The sequence below is a fragment of the Nothobranchius furzeri genome, chromosome 2 (genome assembly GCF_043380555.1).
Source record: "Nothobranchius furzeri strain GRZ-AD chromosome 2, NfurGRZ-RIMD1, whole genome shotgun sequence".
NCBI lineage: Eukaryota > Metazoa > Chordata > Actinopteri > Cyprinodontiformes > Nothobranchiidae > Nothobranchius > Nothobranchius furzeri.
Window position 1 is genome coordinate 47045306 of NC_091742.1, and position 26006 is coordinate 47071311.

At 44.5% G+C, this 26006-nt stretch overlaps 1 protein-coding gene across 2 annotated transcripts in view; it reads left to right on the forward strand.

Moving 5' to 3' along the window:
- afap1l1a (actin filament associated protein 1-like 1a) overlaps positions 1 to 24667 on the forward strand; it is a 64901-nt gene extending 40234 nt beyond the window's left edge. For both annotated transcript variants that reach the window (XM_070546033.1, XM_070546042.1), the window contains exons 2-19: positions 10671 to 10796; positions 12132 to 12215; positions 12330 to 12409; positions 12773 to 12884; positions 12976 to 13068; positions 13152 to 13366; positions 13439 to 13618; positions 13713 to 13796; positions 14277 to 14352; positions 14578 to 14697; positions 14782 to 14993; positions 15422 to 15567; positions 15657 to 15729; positions 16056 to 16170; positions 22588 to 22755; positions 23246 to 23427; positions 23511 to 23636; positions 23960 to 24667. In XM_070546033.1, coding sequence (XP_070402134.1) covers positions 10671 to 10796; positions 12132 to 12215; positions 12330 to 12409; positions 12773 to 12884; positions 12976 to 13068; positions 13152 to 13366; positions 13439 to 13618; positions 13713 to 13796; positions 14277 to 14352; positions 14578 to 14697; positions 14782 to 14993; positions 15422 to 15567; positions 15657 to 15729; positions 16056 to 16170; positions 22588 to 22755; positions 23246 to 23427; positions 23511 to 23636; positions 23960 to 23986 — 2219 coding nt within the window. In that variant the 3' untranslated portion in view covers positions 23987 to 24667. The remainder of the gene's footprint in view (positions 1 to 10670; positions 10797 to 12131; positions 12216 to 12329; positions 12410 to 12772; positions 12885 to 12975; positions 13069 to 13151; positions 13367 to 13438; positions 13619 to 13712; positions 13797 to 14276; positions 14353 to 14577; positions 14698 to 14781; positions 14994 to 15421; positions 15568 to 15656; positions 15730 to 16055; positions 16171 to 22587; positions 22756 to 23245; positions 23428 to 23510; positions 23637 to 23959) is intronic.
- Positions 24668 to 26006: the final 1339 nt, after the last annotated feature.

Consider the following 26006-nt stretch of genomic DNA (forward strand, 5'->3'; position numbering starts at 1 on the left):
AACAAGAGGGAGAGCAATGGAGACCGGTAGCATACGCGTCTCGTTCTTTAACAGAAACAGAACAGAGGTATGCACAGGTGGAGAAGGAGGCGCTTGGACTAACGTGGGGTTGTGAGAGATTCAAAGATTTTCTTATCGGAAGACACTTCTCTCTAGAGACGGACCACAAACCACTGGTCAGCCTGCTAGGGCAGCAAGCTCTAACTGAGCTTCCACCCAGAATCCAACAGTTCCGCCTAAGGCTCATGAGGTACAGTTACACCATCTCACACATTCCAGGCAAAGAAATCCTCACAGCAGATGCGCTGTCACGTGCACCCGTTGACCATGACCCTGATTCTAAGGCTACAGCTGAACTACTGGAGGACACCAATATATATGTGGAAGAAATAGTCAAGTGCATGCCTGCTACCCCGTCATACATCACACAGTTAAGGGAACAGCTTAAAACTGACAGCATATGCTCAGATGTCATGGCTTTTTGTCAGAGCAGCTGGCCTGAATACAGCCATCTCACAGGCCCAATTAAAGCATATTGGCCACACAGAGACACATTAACAGTACACGACAATCTGCTACTCAAAGGCACCAGACTAGTTATCCCTACTGCTATGCGCCACTCTGTCCTCATTGCCCTACACGAGGGACATCAAGGAATGTCTAGATGCAGAGAGAGAGCCAGGGAGACAGTATGGTGGCCCGGTCTGAGTGGGCAAATAAACGACCTTGTGAAAAATTGCACCATATGCATCAAAGAGCGTACCAACCCAGTGGAACCTTTAATGCCAAGTCAACTCCCGGAGAGACCATGGCAAAAAGTTGGAGCTGACCTTTTTACGTTTAACAACAGCAACTATGTGCTTCTGGTGGACTACTACTCTAAATTTGTGGAAATAGCCAAACTCACTCCCACAAGATCGGAGGATGTTATAGTGCATCTAAAGTCAATCTTTTCCAGACATGGGATTCCAGAGCTTCTCTACAGCGACAACGGACCTCAGTTTTCAAGCCAGCAGTTCAAAGACTTCGCAGCAGCTTATGGGTTCATGCACGTAACGAGCAGTCCAGGATTTGCACAAAGCAATGGTGAGGCTGAGCGTCATGTCCAAACTGTGAAAAGTCTACTAAAGAAAGCAAAAGACCCATATCTGGCACTTCTAGCCTACAGAGCGACCCCATTGGCTAATGGATATAGCCCAGCGCAACTACTAATGGGACGAAGACTGCGCACGCCAGTCCCCCAGCTTCCTTCTTTACTCAATCCCAGCCTTCCGAATGGAGCTACAGTGTTGACAAAAGCGAGAGAGAGAGTGATGAAGGACAGTGCTGCGTACAACAGGAGACATCGTGTGACAGAACTTCCTCCGCTTTCTCCTGGGCAACCAGTGTGGATTACAGACACCAGACGAGAAGGGACTGTCATATCCTCTCACTCCACACCCCGCTCATACATTGTAGAGACCCCTTCAGGAGCCATCAGGAGAAACCGGCATCACCTTCAGCCATTGCCAGATGCCACTCCAAAGTTACAAACCCCAAGCACGCCAGTCAGACCAACAGAGAACGCCCTGCCTGCTTCAAACCTATCGGCAGCTACTACTCTGACTCCTAAGATAGCAGACGCAGGCCCTGTTAGAACTAGGGCTGGTAGGGTTGTCATAAAACCACAACGACTGGACTTGTGAAGAAGAAGAAAAAAAAAAGGAAAGTTCTTATAAGCTGAAGAGTTGAACATGTTTCTATGAAAGGTTCTAAGAAAAAAAAGTACAGTGTTCTTATATGCAGTAAAAGTTCTTGTAAGTTTGATGTTTCAGCGAAAGGAGGATGTGGTGTAATCTGTTTGAGTGTAACTGGGTTTTATTGTGAAGGGGAAGGGAGAGGAAGTGTTTCAATAAAAGATGGAGTTTGTGTGCTCAACAAGGTGTCACTGGAATCCTTGATTAAAAACACGACAAAGTCTCCAATATTCTGAAGGATGTTTCCAGAAATTAATGGTAAAAACTACACATTGCCCCTTTACAATCAGCCTTTAAAGTAGCCTGGCAAGCCAGACTAAATAAATGTATTATTTAGTCTGGCCACGCTCCATTGACGGCTCTCGGTTGTGGGGCGAGTTCTACCGTTGTTTTTCAAATGATCTCCGCATTCCACTGGACAATGAATGTGACATACTCTTGTTTCACTCTTGCATCATCCCACCCACCAGGCATATAGAGTGCCCTGATTGGCCCACAAAGCGGATAAAGCTCTGTGATTTGTTAACTAAGCAGATAGAGCACTATGATTGGCCCACCATTATGGACCAATCACAACTCTTTATGTGTTTGAAACCCTTCTAGAGAGCTGTGATTGGCTAGCCAGAGTCCTGGTAGGAGCTGTGGAGGTTCCAATGGAGCATGCCTAGACCATTCTTTGCAAAGCAAGAATTTGGTCTAGTTCACTAGGCTACCTTTAAAGAGCAAGTCACCCCCAAATCAACTTTTTTTTCGCTGATAAACTATATAAACGAGTGTCTAATTGTGCTGCAGACACGTGTAGTCAATAATTTGGAACTTCAGTGCATCTTAGTTAAAATTTAAATATTCTGCCTAAAACTGTCAGTGTTGCGCTGTCGTCAGGTAAAAACTCTGCACTGTATTTGAATTTAAATCTACCACTGCTATAGGCTAAGAGGTATGCTATGATGTTAACTGGTACATTATGATGTCACACTGCCGTTGTGAGCCTGTGTGTGTGTGTGTTTGTTAGTGGCTCCGCACTCTCGGTCTGCTAGGCAACAGCATTTGTTGCATTTTTCAAACATTGAGTGGGAGTGAAGTAAGTTTCTAAAAGGGGTTGACTTGCTTTCTAAATCATCAAACATCCCAGGTTTCATTTATATTGTGTTTTATTGACATTTCTCAAAAGTAAAATAAAAGTGTTTCCTCTTTTTTCATATTTTTATGTCACATTTTCTTGCAGTTTTGTTCCATCAACAAAACTTTCAGAGAAGTTTTTCCTCCCGGATCATAGCGCACATCATCTCCTCAGCTCCCTGCAGCCTGCCCGTCTCATTGGCACATCTCCACGACACAGAAAAGAGGCTTCAGATGCCAGATCATACCTTTATGAATATTATTCTGCAAGGAATATTTCTATTGTCAGGAAAAAGACATTTCTTTAATTACATCTGCACATTGAAAAGTTCTGCAGCTTTTTTCTAGCTTGGCTTTGTGCTTGAGACAAAATAAGACAATGCTTACAAAATAAAACACATTATTCTTACAGTTTTTTTTTTTTTCGTTTGCTAAAACTCAAAAAGCAAAAATGAGGCACAATTTTCACAACCACTACTTCTGTTCCCAATCGCTTGACTCAATTTATCACTACTTAAAGAGCAAGTCACCCCCAAATCACTTTTTTTGCTGATAAACTATATAAAGCAGTGTCTACTCATGCTACAGACACGTGTAGTCAATAATTTGGCAGTTCAGTGCGTCTTGGTTAAAATTCAAATATTCTGCCTAAAACTGGCAGTGTTGTGCCGTCGTCAGGGAAAAATTCTGCACTGTATTTGAATTTAAATCTGCCACCGCTATTGGCTAAGAGGTATGCTATGATGTCATCTGGTGCATTATGATGTCATAATTCCATTGTGATCCTGTGTGTGTATTTGTTAGCGGCTCCGCCCTCTCGGTCTGCCAAGCAACAGAATTTGTTGCATTTTTCAAACATGAAGTGGGAGTGAAGTAAGTTTCTTGTAGGGGGTGACTTGCTCTTTAAAGAGCAAGTCACCCCCTACCAGAGTCATCTGAGTATTTCTTGTGCCGCTGTAAATATGGCAACCCTCCCATCTCTATGTGACATTCTTTCAACTCTAAAGAAAGAAACTTGTGTTGTCAATTGACATGTTTTACAATAACAACTGATTTGAAACCACTATACTACTTTCACAGCCTTGTAAAACTGTATTGTGACAAAGAAAGCAATAGAGTACAATACCTGTTGTGTTGTCTGAATGCCCTGATAATGGTGGCCACGGTGAAGCTACTCAGGTTTAGATGGACTCTTAGTCCTGTTTCATCCATTGTCATGCCATGGACAATGACACGGTCAATGACTGTTGCTCGTATCTCTTCCATAATGATGGTGCGAGGTTGTCTTGCTCTCCCTCCTGGGCCTCCTCCTCTTCCTCGTTGGCCTGCTCCTCTTCTTCCATGGCCAGCTCTTCTCCCTCCTCTGACTCAAATTCCTCTTCCCCTGACTCTGCCTTCATCCATTGTGTTTGTTTGGAATCTTCAGCAAATTGTGCACTCTGAACTTGCTTTTATACATGTGGTCACAGCATTAGCAACACCTGTCTTCAATTTTGAGTCGTTGTGTGTAATGAATGACGACAGGTGTGTTCATTGTGTTCAATTAGTGCTGACTGTGGCAAGCATTAGGCATCACATGAGCTTTCATTTGAGAATATGAGCAGAGTTCTTTTGCAACTTGTGTTTTAGCAAGGAAAATGTGTTTAGATTTATGAGAACGGAGGATTGTGTTTTGTAAATTGTGTCTTCATGTGAAATGTGTATATGATGTTGGAAAATGATCGCTAGATTTAGTAAATGTGTTTAGACAACTGGTCATTTGGTTTAGAGGATTGGCTTTTGTGTTTTAGCGTTTGAGAAAAACTGTAATCCCAGAGGGAAAATGATTGCTGTAGTAGCTCAGAATAAAAATAATAATCAAGACATCAAAGAGTTATTGTATATTACAATGGCTGTTTGCAGGAAGGATCTCCAGTAGCGGTCAGTGTTGCAGCCAAACTGAAGAAGCCTCTGACTGAAGACACTCTTCCGTTGTCGAACAGTCTTGTGAAGAGAATGCTCAGAGTTGTCCATAATTTTCTTGATTCTCTGGAGAATCCTTCTTTGCATTATCTCCTCCAGTGGTTCCACAGTCGTCCCCAGATCAGAGCCAGCCTTTTTTATTAGGCTGTTGAGCCTTTTCAGGTCCCTGCTTCTGATGCTGCTACCCCAACAGACGATGGCTGAAGAGATTACACTCTCAACAACAGACTTGTAGAAGATCTGCAGCATCTTGCTACAGACATTGAAGGACCTAAGCGTCCTCAAGAAGTGCAGTCTGCTGTGTCCCTTCTTGTAAATGGCTTCGCTGTTCTTTCTCCAGTTCAGTCTGTTGTCCAGGTGAACTCCAAGGTATTTGGATTCCTCAACCACCTCCACTTCTTCTCCCATGATGGAAACAGTGTTTGACTCCACCCTGTTTCTTCTGAAGTCTAAAATCATCTCCTTTGTTTTGTTCACATTCAAGGTCAGATGATTGTTTCCACACCATGCCACAAAATGCTCCACCAGCTCTCTGTACTCAGCTTACTGTCCATCTCTGATACACCCGACAACTGCAGAGTCATCTGAGTATTTCTGTAGATGACAGGTCTCTGATTTGTACTGGAAGTCTGAGGTGCACAGGGTGAAAAGGAATGGTGAGAGTACAGTCCCCTGTGGTGCTCCAATATTACTGATCGGCTGGTTTGATGTGCAGTTCTTCAGCCTCACAAACTGTGGTCTGTTTGTCAGGTAGTCTTTAATCCAGGCGATAGTTGAGGCCCCCACCTGTGTCTTCTGGAGTTTCTGGCAAAGTACATCAGGCTGGATTGTGTTAAATGCACTGGAGAAATCAAAGAACATGACCCTCACAGTGCTGCCTGCTTTGTCCAGATGACAGTGGGTTGGTTGAAGCAGCTGGATGATGGCCTCTTCAACTCCAACTCCATGGCGATAAGCAAACTGCAGCGGGTCCTGATATGTCCTAGTTTGCTTATTCAGGTGGACCAATAGGAGTCTCTCCAGGACCTTCATGATGTGGGATGTCAGGGCAACCGGTCTGTAGTTGTCATTGACTGATGGGCGAGTTTTCTTTGGAACTGGAACAAAGCAGGATGTCTTCCACAGGACTGGAACCTTCTCCTGGGCCAGGCTGAGGTTGAAGAGGTGCTGCAGAATCCCACAGAGCTGCTCTGCACAGGCCTTCAGTACTCTGGGGCTGACACCATCTGGACCTGCAGCCTTGTTCCTGTTCAGTCTCTCCAGCTGCCTCTTCACCTGGCTTCTAGAGAGAGATTGGTGGGAGGGGGAGGTAAATGGGGCAGCAGCATCTCTTGACTTGGTTGAAGACAGATTTATCACTAGAAGTCCCAGAGAAGCGTCATTTAACATTTCTACCTTTGGAACCCAAAAATGGGTCGAGTGATCTGAATGATTTTAGCTAACATTGTATAATGAGTTGTGAACAGCCACTTTTGTTTTATAAATAAGGTTTTCCAGGTCCAGCTGTGAGCAAAGACCAGAAGCATTTGTGCCTAAGTCAAGAGGACTGAAATTTCAGCATGAGAAATATACAAAAGAACAACTGTTATTTGTTTCCATGCTTTTTATTTTTGTCATAAAAATGATACAAAACATACAAGGAATGAAACAATTTCACACATATTTACACTAAGCTGCAGTGAGGGGCTGCATATGTATGTGTGTGTGTGTGTGTGTGTGTGTGTGTGTGTGTGTGTGTGTGTGTGTGTGTGTGTGTGTGTGTGTGTGTGTGTGTGTGTGTGTGTGTGTGTGTCAGTGAGTGAGTGATTGGCATCAGCACTCACTCAGCAGTCCGTCTGTACTGTCGGAACATACCTGGCACTGCCAGGGTAAGACTGATACATTTGCCACATGTATATTTATAGCAGTCAACACATTGTGAAACGATGGTTGACCTGACACTTTGCCCTTTTGCCAGGGCTGGGTGTGGAAGGTTTTTGCCGAAGCAGTTTCTCCTTGCGTGCGTTCTTCTTACTCACATGACCGTCACCCAACTCTTTTGCAAGCTCAACCAGGAAGTCCACCCATCTCTCCTGCACCCCAATGCATGCCTGATAAAGCACATGTGCATTCAGTGCTGCCATGTCAATCATGTTGTAGAACACGGTGACTGGCCATCTCCGTGTTCCTGCACGCACGCTGTACTCCCGCACCTTTTGGTCCATCACATCCACACCGCACTTTGTGCTGTTATATTGCGTGACCGTGTTTGGCTTCCTTTTTGTGGTATCTTCAGTCTCAACCTTGCTGTGCAAGCTGCTGAGAACGTATACAGCCTTCTTCCGTTTGGGCGCATACACTGTCAGTGTGGCACCAGTGGTTGAAAACACCTGAGTGGTGAATTCAGTGCGGTCCATCTGTCTAGCGGATTGAGGAATTTCCCGGCAACTTTTGTTGACTGTGCCGAGGATAGTGGTTTTCCGGCTAAGCAGTCGTTGTGCAAGTGACAGTGGTGTAAAGAAATTGTCCGTGGTTACAGCTCTGCCCTTGTCCATGAATGGTTCCATTAGCCTCATCACTACACTCAGACAGTCTCTCCCTGCTGGGACGACTAGGGTCCTTGCCAAGATATGGAAGAAGAAGAAGAAGAAGAAAATATAATTTCTATAGTGATGGGAGGACATTGCAGATGTACTTTGATTTCAAGTCGCAAGCCACCCAAAATTTGAACATGTCATAAAAGTGTAAGTATTGCATGATGTCTTGGAAGCGGTTTCGGGGCATAGTTGCAATGATCCTTGGGTTTGCCAGGTTTGCTGACCAGCTGTCACGTAGTGATGAAACCTTGGTAAACCCCCGCAAGATAATGACTGCAATAAATGCCATTAGTTCAGGGAGATCCAAGAACCAATCCACCTGTCCCGTGTGACGTGCATGATGAGTAGTCCATTCTTGAATGGTTCAAAGCATGTCAAGAGTGATACAACAGAGGAAGCTCTGAAGGCGACTCCGGATACATCGTTTGGCCTTAGCCGTTGGCTCTCCAGCTGTGGCATAAGGTTCTATTGGAGTGGTATGGAGACATGTCCCCACTTGTTTTTCACACCACACAGTGCCATCTTTTGAGGTCTCTGTCAGCTCACTCCCCAACCATGCTCTCTTTTATGGTTGGGAGTCTCCTCATCTGCAAGATAAACAACTTTAAGTCATCTATTAATCCTCCACAGCACAAAAGGCTGCATGCAAATTTCTGTAGCTGTTGCTCAGGATGGCCCTGCAAAAAATGCAGCTGGGGGATAGGCAGACACTCTCAGGAGCAGCTTACACTCAGTCATTTTGAACCAACTTATCCCCAACTTTTGAACAAGTTTAAGTTGATTTACAGTTTTTTTTTTCAATTAGTTTGGCTCATTTCTCGAAACTGAGATGACATTCTCAAAATTCATTGGCAAAATCCTCTATATGGTTTAGCGAAGCACCATGGAACAGCAGCAAAATGTCATATCTCTACCAAAACAGGTCACTCATTTTTCAAAAGGGAAAACTTCTCTCGTGTTTTCATAGCCCTTTTCAGATAGACATTCTGGAACATTTGTGGACAATTCAATCCGGTTTTTAACCGGAACTGTGTTTTCAGACACACCACTTTTGTACCGGAACTTGTCCTTTCGGCTGCATCCGCACAGCAGGGAAAAGTTCCAGATGTCTGGCGGCGGCGGGGGGGGATCGGACCTATGTTAAGAAGAAGAAGAAGAAAATATAATTTCTATAGCGCCTCTCAGGATAAAAATCACGAGGCGCTTAAGCATAATTCTGCGCACACGAAGATGCATGAGAGACCTGGATCATGAAGCTCAATGGTTAAAGGAATCACTGAAGCGGTGTGAAGCGCTCCGTCACGCGTCTAGGCAGTACAATAGGAGGCGAGCTGCCATGGTTCGCCGCATGCTACAGCAGCGGGCTATCTAGGTGCGCACAGCATCCCCCGGTCCCCTCCCCATCCCCCTTGTCCGGAACTCTACCTCACTAGTCTGAAGCAGCCACCTTGTCCGTAACAAGTCCGGACCTGTTACTAGGGGCTTCGTCCGGTTAAATTCCGGAACATGTTATCCGGATGTTTGTATTCAGACACAGACGTCTTACGGACAGAGTCCGGAACATTTCCGTTTTTCATGGCCTGTCTGAAGGGGGCTCATGTTTTATGTTTCTAGTCCTCTCACATTTGGCAAAATGACCTGGATAATGTAGCACAACATCATGTGGCCTTTGTGTCTCCTCCCCCTGCTGATTCCTCTGGCAATGGCCACATTTACAAATGAAGGGATGACAATTGGAGCCATCAGAGTCATCAGTGTGGACAAAGGGTCTTTTGACCCTGATTCAGGACTTCAGGGGGGATGTTGAAATTCTCAGGACTTCTAGTGTTATTGAACCAGAAGAGTCCATGACTGCGTAGAGGACAAAAGAGCTGGCGTGTGACAGGAAAATGTTGGATCAGAGGAGGATGAGATGTCTGATTGGCTGGGGACAGGTGAGGAGGATGCTGGGTTTGTTCCTGAACTGAGCCTTTTGAAGAACTTGTTCAGTTCATTGGCTGTGTCCTGGCTGCCATCTGTGCAATCCTTCCTCTGCTTGAAGCCTGTGATCTTCTTCATCCCTGACCAGACATCTCTGATATTGTTCCTCTGTAGTTTGTTCCTCTGTAGTTTGTTCTCTAGCTTCTTCCTGTATACCTCCTTGCTGTCTCTGATCTTGATCTTCAGTTGCTGTCTCCCTCCTTGAAGGCTCTTTTTTTCTCATTCAGCAGATTCTTCAGTTCACTGGTGATCCAGGGATTCACTGTTCTGGTGGGTATGATATTGTCCACACAGAAGTTCATATAGTCAGTGACACATCCAGTCATGGCATTGATGTCCTCTTCATATCCTTGGCAGACAGTCATCCAATCTGTGGTCTCAAAACAACTCTGCATATGCTTGAATGGGAGAGGGGGTGTGGGTTTAAAAATAAAATGTTTTGTCTGAAATTTTGAAGGTGTGGGGGGGGGGGGGGGTTTAACTGTAAAAATAAAATGTTTTGTCTCAAAATGTGTGTGATGTCTGATGTTTGTCTCAGAAAAAACTGGGCACTGTCATACATTCAGTGTGTAATTCATTGTGCTCCATTTAGACAATTGTGTTTTCAGTTTTGCTCTTCAGTGTTCTTTCCATGCTTGGTAGTGTTTACCCAAAGGCTACTTGTGTTTAAGCAATGAAGGGTATGTGTGTGTCATGTGAAAATGTGGCTGTGTTTACCAAATGAAAACACGTGTTCCATTTTGGGAACATGTTACGATACGTGATGGCAGGGTTTTGTTGCAAAGGGAAGCCACGGTTTAGGAATTTGTGTGTAATGTTTGGGGTTTTGTGTGTGTGCAGTTTTGAAAAACGCGTTTTAGCAATCGAACAAAACTGTAATCAGTTTTGTATTTTTTATTGTGCAGAGTCTGAATTTATTTTAAAATGACCAATTTGATTAACAATAAGCCTTACCTACTTTTGGTTTGTTTGGTCCAAACTAATCTTCTGAGGTTGTTCCAAAATCGATGTATGAGATATTGATTATGAATTTCCCACAGAACCTTAAATGAAGTAAAACCTTTGTTCACATTTTGAGCTGATAACCAGTTAGCAGGTTGCTGAAGCCTCCTGTAAGTGTTTAACCGCTGCTGCTGAGTAGAGGTGATTAGATGAAGACTGGTAAGTTAAGATAGACACAAGAATCTCTCAGACGCACACCTGGGATGCATTTAGACTTGTCCGTCTGACCGTTACTCTCTCTGCTCGTAAACTAAACCTTACCATTCGTGACCTGTTGGTGTTCTTCTCCATGTAGCCATGGAGGTGCTGGTGAGTGAGCTGGGTGTGTTGCTGAAGATGTTGGACCAAGAGGACCTCAGTTCCTCTACCCAAGAGAAGAAGGCCTCAGTGAAGAACCTCCTGCAGCAGATCCAGCCGTCAGGTCAGAGAAGTAAACACACATGAGTTGAGGGAATAGATCAGTCAGATAAAGCACTGGGAGGTTTATTTACATGTTAGATGTGTATTTAATCTGGATTAGGAGAGAGTTTAAACAGCATAAAATGCACAAAACCTGTGAAAGCTCTGAACGGTTAGAAATTAAACGGTTTAAGATTTTTAAGTTGCATTCAAATGCTGATTATTTTATTCTACTTTTCCCAAAAAGTGTATGTTCATTAAACCCAGCAGAATTATTACAAAATTAAAAACATTTGGGGGGGTGGGGGGGGGGGGCTTTGATTAGGATGCTGCTTCCAAACAGAAACCAGTAAATCCAAAAGTAAAAAAACAGACCAAAAGACAGATCTTTTTTCCAAAATAAATAAACTCTGTGAGGTCAGAGTCTGCCTTCTGTGTGAACGCAGTCGAACAAATGTCTTTTCACAGACACGTCGCCTCTTTTGTGAATTATAAGCCAGACAGCTGTTTACATTAAGACAGAATGCATCTGTTTTATAGCATCTTATTTGGTACTACTTAGGTTACAGGCTCATTTTTGGGGTAACATTTATAAAAATGTGAAATAATATTTCCATTAACCCTTCTGGTCTCGATAAAAACAAAACAAATGTTATTCTGAGAAATAAATCCATACAAATGAACCTGCTTGAAAAGGTGTTCTAATTGTTTTCCTAATTAAAATAATTATTTTTTTTACTTTGAAGTAAGTTTCTCTTAATAATATCAGATCAAAAGTAAAAAAATAATAATAATAATAATAATAAATTAATAATAATAATAATAATAATAATAATAATAATAATAATAATAATAATTATTATTATTATTATTATTATTATTATTATTATTATTATTATTATAAATAACAGTGCAGTTAAACTCCACATGTAGGTTTCAGAGGATTAAAGAAAATTTTTGATTCAGGTTTCATAGTGGATGATGTAAAAAGTCCTTCCTACTACAAAACAACATAGGTAGTTCTATTTTTAGACAACGGCTAATTAGCATTAGCAGCCTCATGCTAACATGTGCTAATGCTAAAATCACCATCCATCAGTTGAGGAGAATTTAATATAAATCATCAAATTACAGTGAAGTTATCGTTAAGCACGTGTAACATAAGTTATTTATGTTAGACACAAGCTAAAGTGATCAGGGATAGAGTGTGTCACGTCTAAAATGGTCCTGATAGAAACAATCTTTCAACAAGTTCTGTTCCTATCTTTTGGACAGAATGTGTCCAGTAGATGATGTTAGTAAGATTAACGATGAGTGCTGAGAGGAGTGTTCACTGATCGTATTTAATGTCCTCCAGAGACCCGACCGGACTACATCTATGTGAACTCATCGGTTTACAGAAATGGGACGAGCTTCGTGGAGTCTCTGTTTGAGAAGTTTGGTAGGTTTGTGATTAATCCGATGATTGATTAAACATGTCTGATTAATCCGATGATTGATTTAACATGTCTGAGATGCTTTTTGTGTGTCAAACATTTAAAAACCTGTTTCCCAGACTGTGAGCTCGGAGACCTAAAGGACGTCACAGATGACCTGAAAGAGGACAAGGACACACAAACAGACTCTTTTAAACAGGTGATTGGGATATAAAAAAGCACATTTCATTCTGCTTCTGATCTTTTGTAGTTTTAGTAGCTTTAATTTTGGAGGAAGACGTGTGAGAGCTGTTTGTCCAGCTCTAGTCTCACCGCTGATTCAACAGATGAACATTACCTCTTGACTCGGAGACGGGGCAATGAAAAACATCCTATTCCGTGGATGTGGGGTTTTCCTACACGCTCATCTTTCTGACTGCATGGAAAATCCAGGACTTTCAGATCCACCCGTGTGCCTAATTTATGGAAATCATTTAAGTTTACATTCTGCCGCTCTGGCTTTGAAAAAAAGATGGGGATAAATCTGAGCGTTTGTTTGTGTTTATGTGTTCCGCCTTTGCAGAGCGTTGCAGACTCCCCTCCCCCCCTGCCCACAACGCCTCCTCCTGAGGAGTACTACGAGGAGGCAGTGCCGCTCGGTCCTGGGAAGATGCCAGAGTACATAATCGCCCGAGGTTAGCTGAACTCTGTGACCTTAGTGTCTAAATATAAACACACGGAAGTTTGTTTCAAAGGGGGTAAAACTAGGACTTGTCCTTTTTCCAGTCCGGCCCAGTCCTCCCAACTCCATAGAGGGCTATGAAGATGCAGAGAGCCCCTACCCAACAACCTGCATGAACTCACACCGTAAAAACTCCTGTGAGCCCAGCACCATTGTCTTTATTTCACACCTCTTAACTTCATTCATAAATCCTCTCTCCTTGTGCTTCTTGTTGCATCAGACAACGACTCCGACGCGCTGAGCAGCTCCTACGAGTCCTACGAGGAGGAGGAAGAGGAGCGGAGCCCCGGGGTCCGACTCACCCATCAGTGGCCGTCGGATGAGAGCTCCATGCCTCCTGCCAGGGACTGTCGGCTATGCGCCTTCCTGCTGCGTAAGAAACGCTTTGGCCAGTGGGCCAAACAGCTCACGGTCATACGAGAGAATCGACTACAGGTGAGATTGTCTCCCCTCGCATCATTTATCTCCTTTAACTTGCATCTTTTAAGCTTCTTGTCCTTTTTTCAGTGCTACAAGAGTTCAAAGGACGCATCTCCTTACGTGGACCTCCTGTTGCCCCAGTGCACGGTGGTTTATGTCCCTAAAGACAGCAAGAGGAAGCACCATGAGCTGAGGTTCACGTTAACCAATGGAGATGCTTTAGTGCTAGCAGTGCAAAGCAAGGAGCAGGCCCACAAGTGGCTGAAGGTAAATACCACCTTATTCTGGAAAAGACAATGATCCTCCATGTTCTCATCACTGGAGGGAGGTTTGACTCCGCCGTTGTTAAATGTCCCTGCAGGTCGTCAGGGAGGTGAGCGGTCAAAGTACAGGGCAGGAGGAAGCCACGTCGCCTGCTGTTCTCAGAAAAAACGAGCTCGACAAAGTAAGTGGAGTTGAGAAGATGCTCATCTGTCATCTTTGTTTTGTTGCAGAGGTGTAATTTCTCAGCTCAGGTGAGGAAAGTTTCATCCAAGTAACTATTGTGTTGTCACCATAAATTTTTCTGAGCAGTTCGTCGGCTCGACACAAAGTAGCCGGTTGCCTGCTTGTTTCCGCAGAAGGAAGAGGAGATGAGTTATGTAATTAGGTGTTGAGGCAACAATAACAGGTCCGGCAGCGAGTCAGTAATCAGACATCCTCTGAAGATTACCGAGGAGTTTCCCAACATAAACTGCAAAAACGAACGCAGAAACACACAGGGGGTCGATTCGGAAGGAGGAGGCGAAACAGGGTCTAAAACCAAACAACGAAGCAGTTTTTAGTCTTTACTTTTGTTTATATTGAAATTCTTTGGTCAAGTGCAGACAAGTTTAAACGTCTGCTGGTGAAAGTCCAAACCTGTGATGGTCTTGTTCTATTGCAGAGGTTATCTGCAGACCGGAACACCTCGGATTCGGACAGTGTGGGTGTGTCGGCGGGAGAGAACAGCAAAGAGAACGGTGAGAAAGCTGCACAACTAAATATGTTAACTATTTCAGCTGCACTGTCACTGTCAGAATGTGCTTTTTAGTGTCTCTACCTGACTGCCTGAGCCCAAAACAAAAGAAAGAAAGGTTTGTGTTGTTTTCATGCGTGGTATAAAATGCAGAGGGAAGTTTAGAAAGATGAAAATCTGTCTGAATGTCTGCAGAAACTTCAGGATTACTCGTGTACTTTTTATTTAGCTAAGGTGAAACGCGGAGCCTTCGCTGCTGGCCGTAAGATCACTCGCATCATTAGCTTCTCTAAGAAGAAACCCCCTCGGTCTGGTGACCCCCGCTCAACATACCCCGACCCCCGGCAAGGTAACCATCTGCTTCAACCAAACCCGTCCTCAGTCTCGCTGAAGTTTGCAGACACACACTCTCTCTCTTCCTCCCTGCCTGCAGGCTACCTGTCGGTGCTGGTGAACCAGGTGTGGCGGGAACAGTGGTGCTGTGTGTCCAGAGGCTCCATGCACTTCTACCACGACAGGGGAGACCCTCGGACCTCCCTGCCCTCCCTTCCTCTGCACGGCTGCGAGGTGGTCCCCGGACTTGGGCCCAAACATCCATTTGCCTTCAGGATTCTCCGGAGCAGCACAGAGGTGGCTGCTCTTGAGGTAAAATCCGGAGCTGCTCTGACTCGTTTCATTCTCACATCACAGCAACACCCAGGGACACTGAGGGTCGTGACCTGACTTGCAGTAAAAAACATTTTACAAAAGAAATTCTGAGTCTCATTGTTTCTCATTGACTTCATCCTGGCCAGCAGCAGACAGATGGTGTTACTTAAAACGCTCTGAAGAATTGAAATAAGCCCGTAGAACAATAATCAACCTTTGAGCTAGATGTTTTTCCAAGGGGTAGGTGGAGCCCGAACCAAAGTTGAAAGATAAGCAAATACTGAGCCTTTGTGGGGAGAAAGCAGGCTCTTATTATTGTTGTATTTAGGTTTTTAGCTAAATCTCAGCCCTAAAGGAATGACTAATTATTGTTTTAAATGAGTTAGGAAAATTAGAAGACGTTCAACAGTCTTGTTTTCTGCTAGGCGAGAAGCTCAGAGGAGCTGGGACGCTGGCTCGGAGTCCTTCTGGCAGAAACGGGCTCGGCCGCAGACCCCGAGTCGCTGCATTACGACTACGTCGACGTGGACACCATAGCTAACATTCGTGATGCCGCACGGAATTCCTTCCTGTGAGTGAAACGAGAATGTTCGGATGAGGTCGGCGGCAGGCAAAGACGATCTGACCTCACACAGACTGGTTTTCCTCCTCCTCTCCTAGGTGGGCCACCTCCTCCAGCAGTACCTCCACAGACTCCAGAATGTACGACGAGGTTCCTGACGAGGAGGCACAGGTGGGACGCACACGCCAAGAGGCACGCATGTAGTTACATGTTTAGTTGAAGCATTTGTGTGATGCTTAAACTGTGACATGATCAGATTAGAGGTACACACACACACACACACACACACACACACACACACACACACACACACACACACACACACAGTCCAATGACAAGAAAAACAAATCTTTCATCAGTTGGTGCCAAAGCAAACAAAAGTTTGTTTTTCGTACCAGATTAATAATCTAATCTTAAAATTCTGCTTATTGGTCCCGTTCTGCCTTTATTCTCCCACATGTACCCCCCCACCCCCATCTCATCTCCACTCCACCCAGTCAAGAGAAAACTGCAAGCAGCATCCTGGGAATCAAGGCAAACGACGCTCGAGTTTCTCAAACAGAGAATTGGACAAAACCAAGCCTTTAGTTTCGCTCAAGCGGAGCGGCTCCAGTAAGTGCCTTCAGCTGGTTTTGTGACTTTAACCAATAAAGCGAGACCTCTGTCTACACAGATGAACATCACTCACTCACTCATTAAAATCTAATGAAAAAAGGACAGGTTGTTTAAGAATACACGCGGAAACATCCAGAATCCTCCGAAAAGATGCTTTGAACCGCAGTTGTTGCCTATGAACTCTTTTATTGATGACTGAGCGGTTTACTCAGGACCAGGATCTATAAACACTGCTGTGTTTAAGAGCTGACAATGTTTATAAATAGAGTTTAAAACCTTATTCATAAAGTCAGCTGAAAACCGCTCTCAAATAGACAGCTTTATAAAGTGTTCTGATCTGCTTTTACGTAACTAGTCATGATTAAAACCACAGTCTGCAGGAAGGTGAGAGGCACAGAGCTCTACTTCCTGTTTGGTAAGATTTATTTTTTTAACTATCCATCCATTCATTCATCCATCCATCCATCCATCTTCATCCGCTTATCCAGAGTCGGGTCACGGGGGCAGTAGCCTAAGGCGAGAGGCCCAGACTTCCCTCTCCCCAGCCACTTGGGCCAGCTCCTCCGGGGGAATCCCAAGACGTTACCTGGCCAGGTGAGAGACATAGTCCCTCCACCGTGTCCTGGGTCTACCTTTAGGTCTCCTCCTGGTTGGACGTGCCTGGAAAACCTCACCAGGGAGGCGTCCAGGAGGCATCCTGACCAGATGCCCGAGCCACCTCAGCTGGCTCCTCTCGATGTGGAGGAGCAGCGGGTCTACTCCGAGCCCTTCCCAAATGGCCGAGCTTCTCACCCTATCTGTAAGGGGGAGTCCAGCCACTCTTCGAAGAAAACTCATTTCGGTCGCTTGTATCCACGATCTCATTCGTTCGGTTACTACCCAAAGCTCATGACCATAGGTGAGGGTAGGAACGTAGATCGACTGGTAAATCGTGAGCTTCGCCTTCTGGCTAAGCTCTCTCTTCACCACAACAGACCGGTACAACGCCCGCATCACTGCAGATGCAGCACCAATCCGCCTATCGATCTTACGCTCCAGTTTTCCCTCACTCGTGAACAAGACCCCGAGATACTTAAACTCCTCCACTTGGGGCAGGACCTCATCCCTGACCCGGAGAAGACATTCTACCCTTTTCCGAATCAAGACCATGGTCTCAGATTTAGAGAAGCTGATTCTCATCCCAGCTGCTTCACACTCGGCTGCGAACCGCTCCAGTGAAAGCTGAAGATCACGTTCTGATGAAACCAACAGGACCACATCATCTTCAAAACGCAGAGACCTGATCCTCAGGCCACCAAAACGGATGCCCTCCACACCTTGGCTGCCCCTAGAAATCCTGTCCATAAAGGTTATGAACAGAATCGGTGACAAAGGGCAGCCTTGGCGGAGTCCAACTCTCACTGGGAACTAGCCCGACTTACTGCCAGCAATGCGGACCAAGCTCTGACACCGGTCATACAGGGACCTAACAGGCCATATCAGAGGGCCTGGTACCCCATACTCCCAGAGTACCCCCCACAGGACTCCCCGAGGGATGCGGTCAAACACCTTCTCCAAATCCACAAAACACATGTAGACTGGTTGGGCAAATTCCCACGCACCCTCCAGGATCCCCCTAAGGTCATAGAGCTGGTCCAGTGTTCCATGGCCAGGACGAAAACCACATTGCTCCTCCTGAACCTGAGGTTCAACAATCCGACGGACCCTCCTCTCCAGAACCCCTGAATAGACCTTACCAGGAAGGCTCAGGAGTGTGATCCTCCTGTTGTTGGAACACATCCTGCAGTCCCCCTTTTTACATAAGGGGACCACCACCCCGGTCTGCCAGTCCAGTGGGACTGCCCCCGATGTCTACGCAATATTGCAGAGCCGCGTCAGCCAACACAGCCCCACAACATCCAGATCCTTAAGGAACTCCGGGCGGATCTCATCCACCCCTGGAGCCTTGCCATTGTAAGGGACAAATGAGAGGTTCTTACATTTTATTTAATGAACCATAAGGGGTGGGATTCCATAGGAAATATGAAATCCGCCTCACGGATCGGGGGTTATTTAAACCAGAAGATCGGATCTTTTTAATGCAGAGATTATGTAACCGTTATGTATTCACTCAGAGACAACAGAATAGAAAGAGTCAAGTTTAAAATGAAGAATTGTATTACTAACAATTAAACTAGGCTTCCCATCAGACCCTTGCGATACGTTTGAGCCTGCTTGGTCTGACCGGCATCCTCCCCCACCATCTGAGCCAACTCACCACCAGGTAGTGGTCAGTTGACAGCTCCGCCCCGCTCTTCACCCGAGTGTCCAAGACATGCGGCCGCAGGTCAGATGAAACAACAACAAAGTTGATCATCGAGCTGCGGCCTAAAGTATCCTGGTGCCAAGAGCACACATGGACACCTTTATGTCTGAACATGGTGATCATTATGGACAATCCATGACTGGCACAGAAGAAACACCACTCAAATTCAGATCGGGGGGCCATTCCTCCCAGCCACACCTCTCCAGTCTCACTGTCGTTGCCCACTTGAGCGTTAAAGTCCCCCAGCAGAACGAGGGAGTCACCGGAAGGAGCGCTTTCCAGCACCCCTCCAAGGTCTCCAAAAAGGGTGGGTAGTCTGAACTGTAGTTTGGTGCAAAAGCACAGACCACAGTCAGAAACCGGCCTCACAAACGTAGGCAGAGGGAGGCTACCCTCTCATTCACTGGGGTAAACCCCAATGTACAGGCACCAAGATGGGAGGCAACTAGTCTTTTTAAACAACACATTCTCACTCCCAGCGCGTCAAAAACAAACGCTTGGTCAGCCACCCTCCACGTCAGACCTCTGACGCCAAAAGATCCCTTTTTTGTCACTTATGTGTGAAAAGGGGTTTTTCCCTTATTTGACTGCAGATCCCGATGCAGCGTAAAACTGATGCAATGGGATGTCCACAGCCAGGGCACCAAACAAGCTCATTGTACCTCACCTTAACCTTATCCTCTTGTTATTTAACCTTCCCCTCACCCCTATCCTAACCTTAACCATCTTGCTAGCTAACACGTTAGTGATGTGTCGATCGCTCTAAAAGCCGGCTCTATGAAGTGAACGGCGGGAGCCGCCTCGTCATTGGTCGAGTTTGGACCGAGGCAACGTGAGGGGGAGGTTTCAACTACCACGGTGGAGGTTACAAGTAGAGGGTATTTGTAACCTCCCCCTCGCCAGATGGTATGTTCTAACGTTCCCCTTGGGCGACAAATACGAAAATTCACAGTCAGAATGCATGGGAAACAGACGCTTGATCACAGTGAGAGTAACGTTTTAGGTAGCAAGAGGGTTAAGGTTAGGATGAGGATGAGGGGAAGGTTATACATAGTAAAACGTTAAGGTTTAGGTGCGGTTAAATGAGCTGGTTCGTGCTGCATCAGCGGACATCCCATCGCGTCAGTTTTACGCTGCATTGGGATCTGCAGCCAGAAAAGGGAAAAACCCCTTTTCGCACATATGTGATGAAAAAGGGCACTTTTGGCGTCAGGGGTCTGACACTAAGGGTGGCTGACCAAGCGTTTGTTTTTGATGCACTGGGAGTGAGAATGTTTTGTTTCAAACTAAACAGAGTAAAAGTGAACCCAACTCAGAGACTTTAATCATGGATCTGGCCACATTTTCATAAGTTAAGTTCCTTCAGCTGGTCTCCAGACCTTTCCCCAGAGCCAGCAGATAGTTGGTATCATTTTATTAGATGTGGTCTAACAAAAGAAAATAATACATGATAGAAAATAAATTATATTATTGAAAATATGTATTTACTTTCAAGCCTAAAATATTTGCTCCATTTGTTGCATCCAATAATTAGATTTTATTACGTAGCTACTATATAATAACAGTAACAACAAACGAATTAGCGCCTACCACTGTAGTACTTAGGTCCCCCACCAGAGGGCAGACACCATCAGTTGGCTTTTTGTGGAACATACTGATGCTGTTAAAGACATAGAGCACTAACATGTGCTTCAGGGCCACATTTACCGCTGATACAAATGTTGTAGAGTCCCAAGATGCATGAGTCGAAATGTTCCTTTAGGCAGCATGTATGTGGTGTTTTCTGCGTCACGCCTTAGTCTTTATTGGATGACAAAGTCAATTCTGATGAAAATCCTCTCAGGTTTGATCCCCACTGCATACATTTTTTTCTTATTTTAAAAGCAACATTTGCATCCTTATTTGTGCCATCATCAGCATCAAATAAGGAATTGGTTTACAGCTGGATGAGATGGTTCAATGTGGGCGGGGCCTAATATTCATCCCAGAGGAGCTCCTTTTGTCTGTTTGGTTACTATCACACTGTTTTTGTCAGCTTTAGACCCACCCACGCTTCCCATCTGTGTGATTTCAGAGAACATAAATATAATAACACATAAGGGAACTAGAAATATTACAGATGTTGACTGTGAGTCTACTGTAGTCTCATCCCAGTGAGGACTCAGAGATTCCACCAACTCCATTCAGATCCTAGCCAGCCCACTGACGCCCCCATTGGCTGCACCATTTCTTCTTTTTCTATTATGTTTATGTATTTAGCAGACAATTTTGTCCAAAGCAACTTACAAATGATAATCGGCATGTTGCCCTTGAGGCTATCAACAACAATAACAACAACAACTTGACATCAATCATGGAGAGGAGGGAACAAGGAGTGGACAGTAGAGAGGGGGGACGGGTGCAGGGAGGGTGCTAGTTTAGAAGATGCTCTCTGAAGAGCAGGGTCTTCAGGAGTTTCTTGAAAATTGAAAAGGAAGCCCCTGTTCTGGTAGTGCTTGGTAGGTCATTCCACATTTGTGGAACGATGCATGAGAAGAGTCTGGATTGTCCTGATCGTGGTGTAGGCACTGCTAGCCGACGATCCTGTGATGACCGGAGCGGCCGGGCCGAGACGTAAGCCTTTGCAAGAGGATTCAGGTAGATGGGAGCCGTACCATCTCGGACTTTGTATGCTAGTGTTAGCAATTTGAATTTGATGTGTGCTGCTAGTGGTAGCCAGTGGAGCTCAATGAACAGAGGGGTGACGTGTGCTCTTTTTGGCTGATTGAAGACCAGACGTGCCGCTGCATTTTGGACCATTTGAAGAGGTCTCATAGTACAGCCTGGAATACCAGTTAGAAGGGCATTGCAGTAATCGAGGCGGGAGATGATAGTAGATTGCACCAGGAACTGGGTGGCATGTTGTGTTAGGTATGGTCTGATCTTTTGTATGTTATACAGCGCAAAGCGGCATGAACGAGCAACAGAGGCAACATGATCTTTAAAGGTCAGGTGTTCATCAATCACAACACCCAGATTTCGAACTGCCTTTGAAGGAGCCAGAGATAGGAAGTCATTTTGGATTGAGATATTGTGCTGTATGGATTGTTTTGCTGGGATGACAAGTAGTTCAGTTTTAGAGAGGTTGAGTTGGAGATGGTGGGATTTCATCCATTTTGATATGTCAGAGAGACAGTTTTATATTCGTGCAGAGACAGTGTGGTCGTCCGGTGGAAACGACAGATAGAGCTGGGTGTCGTCTGCATAGCAGTGGTAGGAGAAGCCATGTGATCGAATGATCTCACCCAGTGAGGTGGTGTATATGGCAAAGAGAAGAGGTCCTAGTACAGAGCCCTGAGGGACTCCTGTGGCAAGATGGTGCATGGTAGAGGATTGTCCAAGCACTGAATGATCGTCCTGTGAGGTACGATTCAAACCAGTTGTGTGCTTTCTCTGTGATGCCCATGCTAGAGAGTGTGGACAAAAGGAAGCCATGGTTGACAGTGTCAAATGCAGCCGATAAGTCGAGCAGGATAAGCACTGAGGATTTGCCTGTCGCTCTAGTTTCTTTCAAGGATTCCGTCACTGTTAGCAGAGCAGTTTCAGTGGAGTGGCCCTTTTTTAACCCAGATTGGTAAGGGTCAAGCAGACAGTTTTGTGAGAGGTATTCTGTTTAATCTTCTCACTTTATATCCAGAACGTTCTTCTTCTTCTTCTTCTTCTTCTTCTTCTTCTTCTTCTTCTTCTTCTTCTTCTTCTTCTTCTTCTTCTTCTTCTTCTTCTTCTTCCCCCCTCATTTATGTCATTTTGTTTAAGTTCATGTGATGAGTTTGTAAAAGTGGAGTTTCAGCACTTCAAAGAGCTGGGCTGAGAATTTTAGGATGGAACCAGAGATTTATTGGACATTTGCATTAGATGCGCTTTCTCACCTCTGACCTCCTCCTCTGCATGTGTGTTCTTCATGCATCTTGAAATGTCTCTACTTAAGTCATGAAGGAGCATCCAGTTCCACGGTGAGGTTTTGTTAGAACTCATCGTGGGATCGGAGCGTGATTCAGACAGATCATGCTGTGTTTGTATTCTTCCCACAACCTTTGCACGTATGACCTTTGACCTTTGCTCCCATCCAGATGCCAACCAGTACGGGAAGTATGGGAAAACACGAGCAGAGGAAGACGCTAAGCGTTACCTCAAAGAAAAGGACGAGCTGGAGAAAGTGAGGGATGGGATCCGGAGCGCACTAGTGACGCTGCGACAGGAGAAGAGAGAGCTGAAGGAGGAGCTGATGATGGCTTCAGGTAGGCAACTGTGCTCAAATAATCTTAATTCACCAAATAAGGACAGAAAATAGACATGCAGTTAATCCAACAAGGCTGCAGATGATTATGTTTTCTGATCTTTTACTGAAGATCGTGTGAAAGGAAGCCCCCACAAGCAATAACTACAAGTTGGATTAATGAAACCTAAAGCATGGTTATGATAAAGTCTCCTAAGTCTTGTGAATTCATTTCCTGGAGCTGAACCTCATGTGCTGCTGCAGGGAGGGAAGCACAAAAACATCAATAAACCCTTAAGAGTTACTTTTTTTCATAACTTTTAAAAAAGGTTAAAAACTTTATTCTGAAATGTAAATAATGCTAAAGTATTTGCTAATGGCAAAAAGTTGAAGCTACAAATGACTTTGTATTGCTTGCATTAACATTGATTATATTTTACAGCTGAGGACGTCGTAGCACAACGACCCCTGTCTTGTTTCTAACTGTGATGGTTCTTCTTGTTGTGACGCAGACAGGAGGAAGGCCTTCCTAAACAAGCGCGTGTTCGAGCTGGAGGAGGCCTGTCGGGCTAAAGAGGCAGAGAGGGTGGACCTGGAACTCCGACTGACCCAGGTCAAAGAAAACGTCAAGAAGAGCCAAGCAGGTGCAGGGGCAGCGCCGGGTGCACCAAAGGAGGCTAAACCACCACATAAGGTAAGTGTGCTCCAATAGGTCCTTCAGTCAAAATGCACTTTTGAAAAATGAAGTTGCTAAGTTTTACTTTCATTTTTCTGTAGACGTCCATCAAAAAGAGCCAGAACATCTACAGCGAGTCTCTACCGGTGAACTGTGCTGCAGAGCTGAGGAGGAGACCTCCGTCTGTTTATGCTTCCTCTGCTGGAACCGTGATGCAGAAAGCCAAGGTTGGTCTTTAGCTGCTGAACTATTCCTCATCAGTTCTTTTCTTTTAATCCAAAAGGGTTCAGATGAAGGCAACTGGACTTCTTTGGTTTCTTGAAGATGTTTTGCTTCTCTTCCGAGGAGCTTTGCCTCCAGCTGCCTTCATTTGAACCGCTTAGGATTACCATGACCTGGATGACTGAAAAGCGTCACCAGCATTTTTTTAATTTGATTTTAAATTCAACAACTCAACAAAAAGTTCTTCATTGTACCTGAAAAAGCTATGAATATATCTTATTTCTGTCCGATCAGACATTTATTTTTGTCTCTTCTGGTCTTTCTACAGGAATGGGAATCAAAAAAAGGAACCTAGGATGGATTTAAAGGAGAGGACTAAAGTAAATGGATATCAGGGTGTAACGTTTCCCACCTTTTATCTCTCCAAGGATAATCTATCTTTTATGCTATCCTGAAATCCAGATTTCCATTTCAGGGAACTGAGGGCAAAGTGTAAAACACAATTCATCCACTAGATGGAGCTCCAGTCTGACTCTTGAAAACAGACCATTTGGATCCATGGGACTATTCGCTCTGTTTCGGAGAAGTGATTATCCTAAGTGGCACCGCTTGAATTAGGAATATAAAATGTCATTTTTGAGATGAAGGCACAGAGGAAGGGGAATGGAAGCAGAACAAGTGCAGCAAACGCATTAGCGCCAAATGAAAAAGTGTCCGGCTGCCACAGGAAAGAAAACCTGAGTAATGTGATGTGTGGGAGGAAAACGTGCCTTTACACGCAGGTTCATGTCTTATTATGTATATACAGTGACTTTAACTGCTGTTGTAGAAGTTTATACTCCCCCCCCCCCCCCAGTCTTCAAGAAAGCAGAGATGGCACACAGTTTCCACATCTGTAAACCTCCCATCTGCTTTAAAGAAGGGGAGGATAAGATCAAATATTTATTTAATCTCATTTTTTGTTCTGTAAAAGCGTCATGCTGGCCTGTGACGGTCAGCAACGTGTTGAAGACACCAAGATGTTAGACTGGAGACACAAATGTTCAGTCCAGCTCACACTGAGTTGGTGACCTTTGACGTTTCTGCATCTCAAAACTGTAAAAGCAACGTTTGCATCCCACTGGACGTTGTATGTGGCCATGTGAGGATTTTTTCATCCATTTGTGGAGCTGTTGTCTTTGATCAATCCCAGCTTGATTTCTCTAGCTAAACTGAGACTAAATTGAGTCCCAGATTGGTTCTGAACACCTGTAATGACGATCTTAGGAGGGAAATTGCGTGATCACATAACACTTAGCACCTGATGGTTTTGCAAGGAAATCAAAAACCTTTCAAATGTTTGGAGACATTTTGGAAACTTGAAAATATTTTTTTCGGTTTTCTGCAAACCATCCACCTCAGTCAGAGACTAGCAGCGCTTCTCAGAAGAAACTAAAGTGGACCTACTCAGAAGGTTGCTCCCTAGCTAATGTAGGGGATTTTTAAATAGCACAATGACCTAAACCAGTAACACGTTTTAGGGTCCGAATGATATTCCTGGGTCTACATGTAGGAGAATTTTCCAGATTCTGGGAACATCAGAGCATCTTTTCTACAATCTTGTTTGTTTTTCTCTTGATGCTTGTTTTTGGGACCAATCAAAGCTCCGTAACCGCTGTCTGAGCAAACCTTTGCACATCAGTTGCTCAGACAGACGTTCAGATCACTCGTAGGACGCATCCTCATCTTTAATTACTGAACGTTTACGCGTCTCGCCTCAGGTTGGAGCTGTCCTTTTACCTGTGAACATTATTTCATTCCAACATGATCTTATATTTACTCCCTTTGACAGAAATTCAAACAGTATTGAATCCTCTTGTTGTTGATAGCTCAATTACTAACATAGTGGTGCTGTTAAACGTTACTAATCAATACTTTCCAGTAAAGAAAATCTTCATTTGTCATTTTAAAGCCTTCTCTGCTGAACCTTTGGTCGACCTTTGCACTTTACCTGGATGAGGAACTAATAAATTTGAATCTTCTTGTCTAAAACAACCGTTTTGAGTCATTTAAAGGCACGCAAACACGTTCTTGTCTGATTCTATAGTAATTTAATTGCACATTATCTCATACAAACAGTATTTCACAGTCAGCAAGAAAAAAGCACATCTATATGAGTCACTTAATAAAGGCATTTCAATGCAGCACAGTAGGTTGTGATCAGGCAGCCTATCAAGAACTATTTTCAGTGGGTTTAATGCTTGGTAGCTATTAAAAGCTTTATGACCACATGCTAATATGTTATCAGCCTTCTATTCATTCATGATCAATAACACTTTTTATTGGGAAAACCGTCCTGGTGAACTTTTTCCCATCGATTTGTAGCCCTAAGCTCT